This window comes from Neophocaena asiaeorientalis, unplaced genomic scaffold, assembly GCF_003031525.2.
Source record: "Neophocaena asiaeorientalis asiaeorientalis breed wild unplaced genomic scaffold, Neophocaena_asiaeorientalis_V1.1 scaffold418, whole genome shotgun sequence".
NCBI lineage: Eukaryota > Metazoa > Chordata > Mammalia > Artiodactyla > Phocoenidae > Neophocaena > Neophocaena asiaeorientalis.
Genome location: NW_020175731.1, coordinates 6366715 through 6381184, shown reverse-complemented (window position 1 = coordinate 6381184; position 14470 = coordinate 6366715). Strand labels below are relative to the sequence as shown.

The 14470-nt window shown below is 40.9% G+C and overlaps 1 protein-coding gene across 1 annotated transcript in view; it reads left to right on the top strand.

Moving 5' to 3' along the window:
* ANO4 (anoctamin 4) overlaps window positions 1-14470 on the top strand; it is a gene marked incomplete at its 5' end in the record, with an annotated part of 223755 nt that overhangs the window by 122002 nt on the left and 87283 nt on the right. The window contains 5 exons of the mRNA XM_024732131.1: window positions 1529-1584; window positions 3822-3943; window positions 7101-7235; window positions 8288-8384; window positions 13750-13810. Coding sequence (XP_024587899.1) covers window positions 1529-1584; window positions 3822-3943; window positions 7101-7235; window positions 8288-8384; window positions 13750-13810 — 471 coding nt within the window. The remainder of the gene's footprint in view (window positions 1-1528; window positions 1585-3821; window positions 3944-7100; window positions 7236-8287; window positions 8385-13749; window positions 13811-14470) is intronic.

The window sequence follows — 14470 nt, the reverse complement described above, 5'->3', positions numbered from 1 at the left end:
CCACAAAAAAAAAAAAAAAAAAAAAAAGCAAGACCTAATTTTTTTGCTGCCCACAAAGAAACACTCTTTAAAGACACAAATAGGTTAAAAGTAAAAGGATCAAAAAAAAAAATATATATATATAGCACACTAACCAAAAGAAAGCTGAAGTGGCTATATTGATATCAGACAAAATAGATTTCAGAGCAAAGACTGTTATCAGGGATAAAGAAAGCCACTTTACAATGATGGAGGAGTCAGTTCATCTGGAGGACATAACAATCGTAAATGTTTATATGCTTAATAACAGAGCTTCAAACTACATGAAGCAAGAACTGCTAAAAGAAATAGGCAAGTCCATAATTATACTCAGAGGTTTCAATACCCCTTTTTCAATAATTAATAGAACAAGTAGACAGAAAATCAGTAGGGGTTAGAAGAACTGAACAGTACAGTACAATTAACTTTATTGATCTTTTAGACCACTTTACCACCAACAGTGGAATACCCGTTTTTTTAAGTGCACGCAGAACATTACCAAGAGACCATACCTGGGGACATAAAACAAGACTTAATAATTCTTTGACCACAATGGAATTAAATTAGACATCAATAAGACCATCTCTGGAAAATTTACAAATATTTAAAACTAAATATATTTTTAAATAACTCATGGGTGAAAGAAGTCAAAAGGGAAATCAGAAAGTTGCTGTATTCAAAGAAACCACAGTATATCAAAAAGTATGCAATATTTAGGGAGAAATTTATAGCACTATATGCCTATACAGGAAAAGAAATGTCCCAAATTAATGACCTCTCCTTCCACCTTAAGAAACGAGGGGGGGAAAGGAAATTAAATCTAAAGTAATCTAGAGTAGGTAGATGAAAGGAAATAATAAAAATCAGGGAAGAAATCAATGAAATGGAAAACAAAAAAATAGAGAAAATCAATGAAACCAAAAGCTGGTTCTCTGAAAAAAATTCATAAACCTCTGGTGGACACACCCTAGGGTGACTCCCCAATGTGTAGTCCCTTCCCCTTAAGTGCGGGTGGAAACTGTGGCTTATATCTAACCAATAAAACATTGCAAATCCACGTATCCAATACCCCTCTCCCATCTTATGGATGAGAAAATTGAGGCCTGAGGACAAGAGGACTTTCCAAAGTCATCCCACTAGTCTAATGCAGAGGAGTTAGGTTTGTCCATATTAAAGCTTCTGGATGAAAATGGGAGAGCTCCTGGTGGAAAATCATCTTTTTGGTATGATTAATTCATCCACGTCTCTCAGCGCACGCGCTTCTCTGTGCCCAGCACCATGCTAGGTGTGCTTCACTATTTTGTTTCTGTTTGAAAACCTGATTTTCTAGTCCTTGATTCCAGTTTCCTAGCAGGCAGCAAAACTTTCTAAGCTGTTGTCCCCAAGTAGTTTTGAACCACTTTTGAAAACGTAGATGGTTTTCTCCCAAAACTACCACCCTTACGTTAGTCTCACATTGTGAGGATTTCAACTCAGTATTGACTCACATTGGACTTTTTTATTGTTATAGGTCTGAATCGTTTGCTTACTAATGGCTCCTATGAAGCTGCATTTCCTCTGCACGAGGTATTGTCCTGCCTTTCCTCCTTCTCTGTCAATTCCGTCTTATTAAATCAGCTCCTGGGGCTAGTGGTTAATTGAGTTTGTTGATGTGATATTTGTTCAGAATAATTTGTTCAGTGGGTAGTTGGGGAGGGCCTATTTGCATTGTGATATCTCTCCCCCAGCGTGGATTTATTTCTCTCTGTCTTTTTATTCTAATTGCATGAGTACTTGAATCAAGAGTCACTCAGCGTGAATTTAGAGGAATAGCTGAGGGACCCCAAGTCATAAAATGAAAGAGGCATTGAAAATTTGCATGAGGCGCCAGACCCAGCGGGGAAATGTCTCTGAAATATATAGTCTCTGCAACAAAAAATTTTATAGCTAATCCTTAGAGAGTGGGAGGAAGCCATTTTGCAAAGTCTCTAGGAACTAAAGGATGATAAATAGAAATTAATAGTATTGAACTTATTGTTGCTTAAGATGTATAAGTTTTTATATTCTCCTTATTTACTACATGGTCTTTGTCACCTATTAGGACTTTTATAAATGTAACCGTGATCACCCTTAACTCTGTTTCCCCCATTAGACTTTGGGTAATTTAACCCAGAATTCACTTTATATACATGGGTCTTCAGGGACGTAATCCTCATGACTGTGAGAGATTACTGTCATTTTCATGGTACTAAGCCTGTACCAGTTGCAGTACAACACAGAGAACACAAAGATAAATATCATAGCCCATATCCTCTAGGACCTCACACAGTAGCCAGGGTGAAACTACTGTTAGAGAGATTTTCAGAAAAATCTTCTATGAGAAAGTGTTAACAGTTGGCCAGTTAAGCTTGGAGGACAGTTCCAACTATCCACCAATGGCAAGTCTTTCCAAAATATACTTCTTATTTGGCTTCTGGTGTTTCTTCTCTTGATTTTAAACACCAGGAGGATGGAGAGGATGGTGTAGAATTTCTAAGCCTTTTTCATTAAGGAGACTAGAGGCTTTCGTCTGAGACCCTATTATAGACAGCCATGAAACCTTTTTGGAGTGATCCTTTTTGTGTAACAGAAGCAAACACTTTGACACAAAGGTTTTCTGGAGTCACACACAGGTGTTTCTGAATGTTAAAGACAGATGTCCCCAAAGCATATCATGTGGTTATTAGTTGGCATTGCCCCCCAAAAAAGGGTTGCAGTGATGACTGCATCCTCCCCCTGCCCATCCCTTGCCCACGGTAAGGGCAGTGTCTGAGCAGTGGTAGATGGACAGAAGTTTCTGTGCAGGCAAGTGGGTGGTGGGCATCTTGCTAAAGCCCTGTATTTTATAAAAAGAGAGCTTCCAAATTAGTAATAGCAGCTGCAGTAATAACATAATCGCTCTTTTGAATTTTTGCTCTCAGTTTAACTTGATTATATTATTTGACCACATAACAGCCTTCAGAGGCAGGAAGGGCAGCTCTTGTTGCCTTGTTTTATGGTAAAAATTTAAATAAAGGTTTAGAGAAACGTTAGAGTGAGTTGGTGTTGAGCTGAGCTAGAACCTGAGTTCCTTGTCTCTCGGGCCTGTTCACTTTCCACTAAGAAAGGGCTTCTCAAGTTAAAATGTCAAAAATTAGTTCACCTCCGGAAAGTACCTGTTCTATTTGTGAAACTAGCATTTCTACTAACTGAACTTAGAAACGCCCTACTCCACTGGCCCATGGTCTCCTCATTTGTTCCATGAGGAGGTTGAATTATATTTGAATTATTGTATATTTTAGCTAACTTACCACTCTTGCATTCTGGGGTTTTCTTATAGACAGGACCATCTGACCAGGTTACAGCTATGGCTGTTTACCAACTACTCTATCTTGAGACAAGTGGTAAAGAGAACTCATAAGTCTTGGGCATGGCCTCTGGGGCAGGATGCTCTAGTCGTTCAAACCACAGAAGAAACCTAATGAGGCAGGTGTTAGTTCCACTATGACCTGGGAATCCAAGGCTCAGAGAGTATAAGATCTCCTAGCTAAAAAGTAATAGAACTGAATTTTAAGTCAGTTCAGACGCGCCTGATTCCGGCAAGCATGGGCTTTTTACGACATGGCATCAACATCAAGATTATGTCCAGAATAACTAACCATACTGCTTTCCCTTCAATAGAATGGATCTGTTTTTTCCTCATATCACCCCTATTGCTACTCCTGCCATAAAGGCTAATATTACTATCAGCTTTTCCTTTTGGCTTTTGTGGGTATTACCTCACCAGCAGTGGTGTTTTTATCCAGGGAAGTTACAGAAGTAAAAACTCCATTAGAACCCACGGAGCAGTAAACCACCGCCATCTGCTCTATGAGTGCTGGGCCTCCTGGGGCGTGTGGTATAAATACCAGCCTTTGGATCTTGTAAGGTGAGTTTTTAACCAGATGCAAATATAAAGCTTACACAGGCTGATTAGGGCAGACTGTCAACTGGGACAAGCCAACATTGGGGAAAAAAAGAAACGGTCTGAGGTGCACAGCTGACACTCAAATTTGACTTATTCCCAAGAGGGCAGCCTATCAGAGGACATGGGTCGTTCTTGGTAAACCTGACCTCCCTCTGATGAGGCTGGTGTTTCCTCCAAAAGAGCCTTGGAAAGGGGCATGTGAGATCAGCCAGGCCTCCCCCAGGATTCCATAAGAAGCTCATCACCCATGTGGCTGTTAATGACGAATCATCAATAACAGTTATAGAGAGGTAACACTGCTTGCACATATTAGTGACAAATGGAATATTAGTTACTATTATGCAAGTAGGAAATAGAGGGTGCTGTCATTCTAATAAATTTCAGGCTTACTTTAATTTTCACTTAAAACTAATAACCTTTAAAGATTGTTTTAATTCTGCAAGTCAAAAGAGTATATCTGCTTTTAACCTATGACATTTGTGCAGTGAAAATGTGTGTTTTCTTTAACTGTCTGTGTATGCCAACTTTCTGCCATGGAGGCATTATACTCTGACATCTCATTATTTATTTAGAGACTGATTATTAAGATTGAGTAGTAACAATCCACACTTCATGGATTCCTTATTAAAAAGAAAGTCATGTCTCATTTCCTAGACTAGCCAGATTTATTTCACTTTTCCCCGAGCCCTTCAAAAATGATGCCAGAGGAAAATGAAATGATAAGACAACTTACTTTACATTTCATCTCCCCGGAGTCCTTGTTACAAGGGTTTACTCCTGTTGACCCAAGGCCATTGACGAATTGTGTCCCCTTCTCTGTGTGAGTAACAGATGATCCAGTTGATCTGGGTGAGTGGACAGTATTTTCTGAGATGAGATCACTTGCCTTTGACGAGTCTCAATATACGATAAAATAGTAGGGAAAAAATATCAAAGCCAATTCTCTTCCCAGCCTGAGTCGCATTACATCGATTAAAAACTACAGAAGATTGCTGCAGGCAAAGCAGCTCCCATCCGTGACAGTTTCTTGATTAAGATTTTATCATTTTTCAGTGAGTATTAATTAACTGCCCATTGTGTTCCTAGTACAATGCTAAGTACTATTGGCAAAGACACACAGAAGCCATGGTCTCTGGCTTTGAGAAATGCACAGTTTCCTTCAGGAAAACCAGCCCTGCAAACTTGAGACAACTGTAAAACAAGACCATGCATAATTTGGTAACATGTGTGATGGAGGCCAAAAGTTTTACAACAATTAAGAAAAACGGAAAGGATGGATATGGGCCAGTGCCCCTGTGGAAGGTGCGGAGCTGAGCCCTGGAAGGGCAGTGGGATTTGTGTTGGCCAAAGGGAGGGGACATGAAAAGCACAAGCAAGGTTTGAGTGGAATGAAGTTGTGGAACAGCTGGGGAATCTCATCTCTTAAATAGTTCTTGTCCTATATCTAGATTTTGCTTCCTCCATATCTCTGGAATCTGGCCACACCCCAGCATCTCCTCTACCACTGCTGCTTCCTTCACCTGTGACCTGGACTATGACTGTTTTCCCCTACGTGGTCTCCCTTTTTCCTTTCTGGCCCTTCCACTCCATTCTCCATCATGAAACTGGTCATGTTCCCAGATTGGCTACAGTCCTCTCATGGCTTTTCATTTTTCTCAGGAGAAAAATCAATGCATTTAGCATGGTCTGCAAGGCCCATCGAAGCTAATCCTGTGCCCACCTCACCAGCCCATTTCTTATTATCAGTGTTCCAGCCACACCACCCTTATTTCACCTGGTCCCTCCTGTCACACGGCCTTTGTAGGTTCTGTTCCCTCTGCTGGAAGCACTCTAGCCCATCCCTAACCCCACCCAGTTAACTTTCATGCATCAACCCAATAGTCACGTCCTCAGAGAAGTCTTCCCTGGCTAGAGTTGTCAGATGGCTTTGTTATATACACTTATCGCATTGTGTTCCCCTCCTTTGTAGCTCTTTTCCCAGTTTTGTAATTATAAGCTTATTTCTTTAATTGATTTATGTGTGTCTCCTCTGTCACCCTGCAAGCTTCATAGGAGGAGGGACCAAGCTTATTTTGCTCGCCATTGTGTTCTCAGAACTTAGCACAGTTTTTGGCACGTAGTAGGTATTTTTTAATTTGTTGAATGAATAACTGAATATTTGCATATATGAATATATGTTGGAAAAGTCTTCTGGAAGAGGAAGGTTTCTGTTGGGACACAATAGAAGATGGGATAAATAAATAATCCATGCTTTTAGGAGCCATTGAGTACTCTAGGAGGAAAGCAGCAGACAGCATTTGGAAACAGATGGTCAACATTCGTTTAGAAGGAGAATAAGAAATAATTCAAATATTCTTACATTGGACTAAGAAGTAATTACCTTCTAAGTTATGAAATTTAGCTGTTGAAAGGCATAGAAAACACAATAAGGATATTTAAGAAATAAAAACCAAACTTCGCAGACCACAGAGCACTAGGCAGGCTGGTTAGTCTCAGGAACATATTTATAGAGGTAGATGTCAATGCCTGTGAAGAGTCATCACTTAAAAGGGAAAGTTGCTCTCAGAATTGATTCATGTTGAATCTCAGTAATTAGAGTTCTTTCTTTGTAACATCTTATGATTCTAGCATTTTAAACCTCTTGTAAAACTACGAAATATTGAAAGGGGTGTTTACAAGTTTTTCACAGTAATTTTGTTTACTATTTTTAAAAATATACGTAATTATAATACATGCATTACAAACAAACACACACTCAGAAATGGCAAAAATGAGATTATGTGTTGGCACCGACTCTTTACATTCCCCTGGTTCCTTGTCAATAACAGTATCGTGTATAACTTCCTGAATGAGCTGGGTTTATTCTGTGTTTTCAGAACAAGCTTGCATACAATCCTGTTCTTTTATGGAAGGGTTCATTCTATTTCTGATCTAGAGTAATAGGAAAAGAAACTTAAGTCCAGAGCTTAAATTTGGTCAAACGTTCCATCCTCTCGGCTCACTTTGCCTGCATGGTTATCAGCAAAGCCACAACAAAGTAAAATGACCGAGCAAAGTGTTATAATGCCTGACTTTAAACACTTCAGTATAATTTGCAAGGCTGCTGTGTCTTAAACAGGCGGTACTTCGGAGAGAAGATTGGGCTGTATTTTGCCTGGTTGGGCTGGTACACCGGCATGCTCTTCCCGGCCGCTTTCATTGGATTATTTGTCTTTTTGTATGGAGTCATAACTCTGGATCACTGCCAAGTCAGGTATGGGGAGCTCTCGGTGAGCCTGCCTTTGCTTATATTTGGAGTTGGGCATTTGTGTTTTGGGGGTGTTCACAGACGATCGGCCCACTTAGCTATTCATTTTAACTTCTTTCCAATCTCTCCTGGAAAAATTCAAAACGTTCAATTCACCAGGCCTGCCCACCCATTGCCCTTGTTGCTGTGGTCTCCAGCTACCAAGGAAGCAAAGCTCACATTGATGGTTATACAAGCCACTACATATCCACAGAACAAATCACTTTCCTTCACTGGCTCAAAGTTGCTCTTTTTCTGACTTTTTCACCTTTTTCTTTCTAACTAATACTGCAAAATAGTGGGTTAATCATCCTTTTTTATCAATTGTGTGTTCTTACAAGGACGCTGTAAGCTGGAAAGACATCTCACCAACTTGCTGAAACCTTGTGAATGATTCGGTGTTAACACTTGTTATCTTGGCTCTTTTGCTAGAATATAGTTTAAGGTATTCACAGAGATCTTCGTACAAGGCCAGACAGTGATCTTAAATAATAAATAAATGTGCCTTTCAGAAGTGACTGCAAAAATAAAAGTGACCTGCAAAAATATTTTAATTTCTGGGGAAATTGTTAATGAGATGTGGTTTTCTCCCAGAACTACTCCCTAGTATTTTTATTTATTCCTCCATAATTTATTCTTACTTATCATGCACATAGAAGTTAAGACTGGCACTGTGAGGTATCTCATTGTTCCCATAATTCAGTATGAAATTGCTTCCAACCTGTGCAGTGTTGTGAATGACTTCTATAGAACCTGAGGTATAAACAATCAATGTTTTGCTTCATGTATTTTCCTGAGCTTAACTAATTAATATGTAAAAGCCAAGAAACAGCCTCATAAATATGTAGGTTTATCAAACTATTAAACTGTGCAGGGACTTGTTTATATTAATAACTAAGAAAAGGGCAAAAATTTAATCTACTGAATCTTATTTACTGGTCGACTATTCTGGTGAAATTGAAGGGGAAAAAAGTGCTGTTATGTCATCAAAAGTGGTCCTTTTTTGTTCTCTTTTCCAGTAAAGAAGTCTGCCAAGCTACAGATATCATCATGTGTCCTGTGTGCGATAAATACTGTCCATTCATGAGGCTGTCAGACAGCTGCGTTTATGCCAAGGTAATTTCAAAGAGGCAGCATTTTAGTCAGATTGAATTTATTTATTTGTTTGTTTGTTTGTTTATATAAATTTATTTATTTATTTTTGGCTGCGTTGAGTCTTTGTTGCTGTGCACGGGCTTTCTCTAGTTGTGGCGAGTGGGGGCTACTCTTCGTTGCGGTGCGGGGCTTCTCATTGCGGTGGCTTCTCTTGTTGCGGAGCACGGGCTCTAGGCGCGCGGGCTTCAGTAGTTGTGGCACACGGGCTCAGTAGTTGTGGCTCGTGGGCTCTAGAGCGCAGGCTCAGTCGTTGTGGTGCATGGGCTTAGTTGCTCCATGGCATGTGGGATCTTCCCGGACCAGGGATCCAACCTGTGTCCCCTGCATTGGCAGGCGGATTCTTAACTACTGTGCCACCAGGGAAGTCCCAGATTGAATTTAATATACACCTTCCTGAGAGATGGTGGTGACCACATTCTCTCCATCTTTTCTGGTCTTTGATTCTCAAGTTTACCTTGTAGGAGAGACTTACCTTCATCATTCAGTATTCTAATTCAGATATTTGTTTTTGCTGTACATGTATTTAAAATGTATTGGCTCTAATTATTATCACAGGAAGCAAATAGAACAGTTGATGGAATCGGAGAAAGTTAGGTTCAAATCTCGACTGTGCTGTTTACCACTTGTTACTAGAGGAACATGTTATTTAACCTCTTCTGAGCCTCAGTTTTCTCATCTGTGAAATGGAGAACATGATACTCGTTTCGCATGACTGCTTTATAAGAAATGTGATAATGGGCGTAGTGCTTAGCAAATGGTAAGGTCTCAGTAAGTGACAACTGCCATTATTTTCCTCCTCTTCATCATCATTATTGTCCAAAAGACCTAGATTCAAGTTCAGGTCAGCTACTTACCTCCTTGACCTTGCACATGTACAGACTCTTTGAGCCTGAGCTTTCTCTTCTCTAAAATGCAGGCAGCGATACCTGCCCTCTCTGCCCCGTGGCATGTCATGAGGACCAAAGAAGATAGCATATGTGAAAGTGCTTTGAAAAACAAATACATAACACCATTATGTCTATATGTTATTACGTACCCCTTTCTGATGTTATACCTCACTTTATTAAAATTTTAGACACATTCATCAAATTTCTAGAGTTCACTACTGAAGGGCAGTATCACTAATGCAAAGCATTGGCTGGAGTATAGACTGGTGAAGACTTTTTAAGACCCACTGCCTATCAGCTTACCCAGATTCCAGGTATAAAAGGGGTTGGCAGATTTTATGTAACCTCTACAATCACTGCAGCTTGGATCCATCTAATTATACTGTTGGCATTGCAGAGTTTTGCTCAATTTAAGTGCGGGTACATTAGATAGGCAGCCCAGGATCCCACCCATCCATGCTGTCTCTAGCCCTGTAGGTGGCCAGTCTGGTGGGAGGAACAGCAGCCAGCTGTGATTTTACAAAGATTTGGGCTTTTAGTATGTGCTGCAAGGGACCAGAAAAGCCCAAAATACTCTCCCTTCCTTTGGAGAACATACAGTTAGACATGCCTGGATGAGGACAAATTCAACAGAGTGAGCTTGGGAAATAGAGATGTGGTGAGACTCAAAAGAGGTTGGTCAGTAATATAATTTTGTTTAAATATCATGAGTTAGGGGCTTCCCTGGTGGCACAGTGGTTGAGAGTCCGCCTGCCAATGCAGGGGACACGGGTTCGTGCCCCGGTCCAGGAAGATCCTACATGCCGCGGAGCGGTTGGGCCCGTGAGCCATGGCCGCTGAGCCTGTGCGTCCGGAGCCTGTGCTCCGCAAGAGGAGAGGGCACAACAGTGAGAGGCCCGTGTACCGCAAAAAGAAAAAAAAAAAAAGATCATGAGTTAAGCATGAATGACTCAGGTGTAAAAATCCTGCTTTGGGGGAATCTCAGAAGCCAAGTTTTGTTTGTTTGTTTGAGCGATGTTTGTTTGTTATGTGAAAAATCTGCCTTGAGTGAAATTCTTTTTTTTTTTAGGGGAGCTGTAATAATTCCTTAAAATAATCATCATGGATAGTTTAGCGTGCTCAGGTTTTATCGGGCCTTCATTGGTTGGTTGTCCTACCAAACTCTCTAGATCTAAAACGATAATAATTATAATAATAGCTAGGCAACCTACATTTATTATTTCTAATTCTCACAGCAACTTTAAGGTAGGTGTTATTATTCCCATTTTACTCAGAGAGGTAGACGTTGTTTATCTGTGGTCACACAGCAGCAAGTCGCTGGCTCTTGGTTTATCTGAGTATAAAACACGTCGTTGTGCCATACTGAGCTTCAAGATGCTTAGATTCTAAATTTTGGATTTGGCCTGGCCTAGAAACTTAGTAAAAGGAAGGCTTAATAGCCTCAGAATGAAATAACTGAAGTTACACAGAGTCTCCTTTCGAAATGCCAGACTGATTTAATGAGACTGAGGATGCATAGAAATATTGGATCAAGTAGGAGCCCAGATCCAAGTCAGTCAGCAGCTCTTGTGCTCATCAGGGATGTTTTATCCCTGACCCTCACACTTGTACTTGCAAGGGTCAGAAACTCAATCAAGCTGGCTTAAGCAGAAAGGGATTTACTGGCTCGTTTCACTGCAGAAGATACTAGAGCAGCTCACACTGTCTGAGCAGCAGAACCTCATGCCGAGAACTGGTCTTCCACGCCCTCAGATCTCACTCTCTGGCCGCCTGTCTATGTGATCATTCTGTAGACAGATGCTCTTCTCATGACGGGAGAGATGGCTGCTGACTGTCACAGCTCCAGGCCTCCATCTTCCTTCCTGTATCTCCCTAAACATATTTGTACGCTTATTTTAAATTCTTGATCTGCTGTTACAGAATGTCTGTTTCAGAAGGTGTATATTGCCTACTTTGGAATTTTTTGGAGGCAGCTGTCTTCCCCAGATATTCTGTTATTTTGGCCTGTGAGTGCTTGTCCCATGGGGGTATCGACCACTTTGGGTGAGGGTCAGAGGCCAGGTCAGTCCTGGTGAGTTTACAAAGAGGACAACATGTCCCAGGCACCACTGTGCGCTGTCGCTCTGTCAGAGGACTTTTCTGGTCAGAGTTTCATTTGTAAGCCTGCTTAGAACAAAGCAGAATTGGAAGGAGGCGCTCTCCCTTAATTGTAACTACCAGCCCTGGGGTTTAAAAGGGAAAGGACCGAGAAGTGAATGTTCGAGGCCAGCCGGCCAGGCAGCACCTACATTCATCATCTCTCCGACAAAGTGGGACTCTGGGCGTCCCTGATATTACCCCCAAGAATACCAGCACTTGTGATTTGACCTGTTGTAGCTGATTTCTGAGGGAGGGGAAACTAATTTTCCAATGCCATTGAGGGAGAGGCTAGACTGGAACTTACGTATTTCTCTAACCTGTGTTCTCACTCTGCTTGGGAACCACTACCACTTTCACCTACATCTTCATTTTCTTACTGCCACTCTTCATCCTCCCCCCCCCCTCCCCCCCCCCACACACACACACACACACACACACACACACACACACACACACACACACACACACACACACACACCAGCTTAAGGCAACCTTCTGTTTTCCCTGGCATTTCTCAGGATCTTGGTTTGTGTGTTTTGTCAGTTCCTGAAATCTACTCTCCTGCTTCTCCAGGTTTGATTTTGGCAGAGGGAGCCATCAGCCTGTCCTAGCTTACCATCTTAGGAGGAACTAGAAGTCCCTATTAATTCACCCTGATTCACATATTTCCAAATCGGTAACTGCAGCGGGAAAATGTGTCACTCCAAGTGTTTTCATACCAGTTCCAGGGAAGGACTCCGATTGGTTGTACTTGAGCCATGTTACCCAGAGAAGGAGGAAAAATGATCCCCACAGCCTAAAACAATGACAAGCACAATCCATTCCAGAATCTTCCCTGATGGTGCAGGGAGTGTCCACCAGGAAATACCCTAGGAGAGAGCACAAACCAACCACTTACCACCAAGGCTTTCGGGCTTGATTTGATGCTGACCACCTGATATACATAGTGTAACACTCCTTCTGGCATCGAAATAAGTTGGCTTTAGACTTTTGTCTCACGCTAGGTGTTTGAATGCTCCGCATCTCTCCTGTGTTTAAAGAAGGAAAAGTCAGAAGCTTTTGGAAAATTTTGAAATACTTCACAATCTGATATAATAGGAAAAGACCTGTTTATACCTGGCACGTTCTCCAAGGGACAGTAAAGTATACTTTACAGAGAGCTATAAAGCACCAAAAAAATAAAGGTTATGCTTTACGAACGTATCAGTCATCATTTCAGTTTGGCTTGACGTTGGTGTGATTTATCCTGGAGGTGGAAATGAGCTTGGCAGTGTTACAGCGAAAAGAGATATTTTTGCTTTCTGCTATGATGATTGCAATAGAATATATTATTCTAGCAATAAAGTATTTGCTAGCTGTCTTTGTGTTATGTGTAAGAGGTAAATGTAGTGATTACCCGAGGCTTTAATAAAGGTAGAAGTGGTTTGTGTTAATGGGTTGCTCTTCTTTATAATGCCATAGTCCGGGGGCAGCCCAGAAAATGTTTGCTCAAAACTACACACACAAAATGGCCATGTTTTCAAAGAGAATAAATGAAGCATTAAAAATAGTGCTGGGGAAATCAGAAACCTTTACAGCAGCAACATTAATACCTGCCTGGTCTTTTTTCTTTTTTTAATTTATTTATTTTTGGCTGTGTTGGGTCTTTGTTGCTGTGCAAGGGCTTTCTCTAGTTGCGGCGAGCAGGGGCTACTCTTCGTTGAGGTGCACAGGCTTCTCATTGAGGTGACTTCTCTTGTTGTGGAGCACGGGCTCTAGGCATGTGGGCTTCAGTAGTTGTGGCACGTGGGCTCAGTAGTTGTGGCTCGTGGGTTCTAGAGTGCAGGCTCAGTAGTTGCGGTGCACGGGCTCAGTTGTTCTGCGGCATGTGGGATATTCCCGGACCAGGGCTCGAACCCGTGTCCCCTACATTGGTAGGTGGATTCTTAACCACTGTGCCACCAGGGAAGCCCCCTACCTGGTCTTAAATATAAATCTATCCACATGAGATATGCATGTGTATTAGTTTTTATAGTGTGCAAAAGGAGATTCTTAACAGCACCATTGGGGCTGCTGAGAAATGCTCAACTAAGTGATAGCCACATAAATGGAACAAATTCTCCTTTCCATATCCAAACTATTTCACAGAAAAAAATCCCTTCTTCCTTATGGTCCAAAAGGAATATCCCCCAAAGAAACCCTGTCAAATTCATTGCATTGTCAGAGCTATTTTTACAGAACGTGAAAAAAAAAAAAAAAAAACGTGAATTGCAATATTATATATAGGAAATTAGTTTAACTGTGACTCATAATGTTCCCAGGTAACCCACCTTTTTGACAATGGAGCCACTGTCTTCTTTGCTGTTTTCATGGCAGTCTGGGGTAAGTGTTCTACATTCGTATAAGTTGTTCCCATCATCTGCTCTATGATCTGTTCCTTTGAAGTCTGATTTTGGATATGAGAGGAAGAAGCTTGAGTAAACTCAGTTGGCTGTTGTATTAGACACAAGTCGATAAATAATTCATTTGGTTTATTTTAAAAGTGATGTTGTAGAGGAGAACATGTCTTATTTCTCTTAAGCCTTCAACAGTTTCATCAGCATTCCATTATTGGAGTAAAATTCACCTTCTCTTGGAGACAAAAATAAAGCCTATGGTATACCAAAAGGTCTGCTGACACCTGAATACCCATCTCAGTATATATAGGACTTTCTGTTGTGAGTGGAATCTTTTCATCTAATATGTGAGTACCCACCTCTAGGCTTCTTCCAGTTCTGGTCAAAATGACTCCTCATAAACAAGATCTACTCACAATACTGAATTGAGTCCTTCTAAATCACTTCAAGCCAATAGCCCTATAATAACAAGGTATGATGGAACATTCACTTAAAGAATTCCTTAGCCCAAAGAAGTAACTTAACCCACTTTTTGGTAAAATGGGTTTAATAATATCTTCCTAGTCAAATAATTATAGAGCTCTAATTTAATAGTATAGAAAAGAGTCAGGACAAATACATAATAAACGATGAATGGCGGTTACCT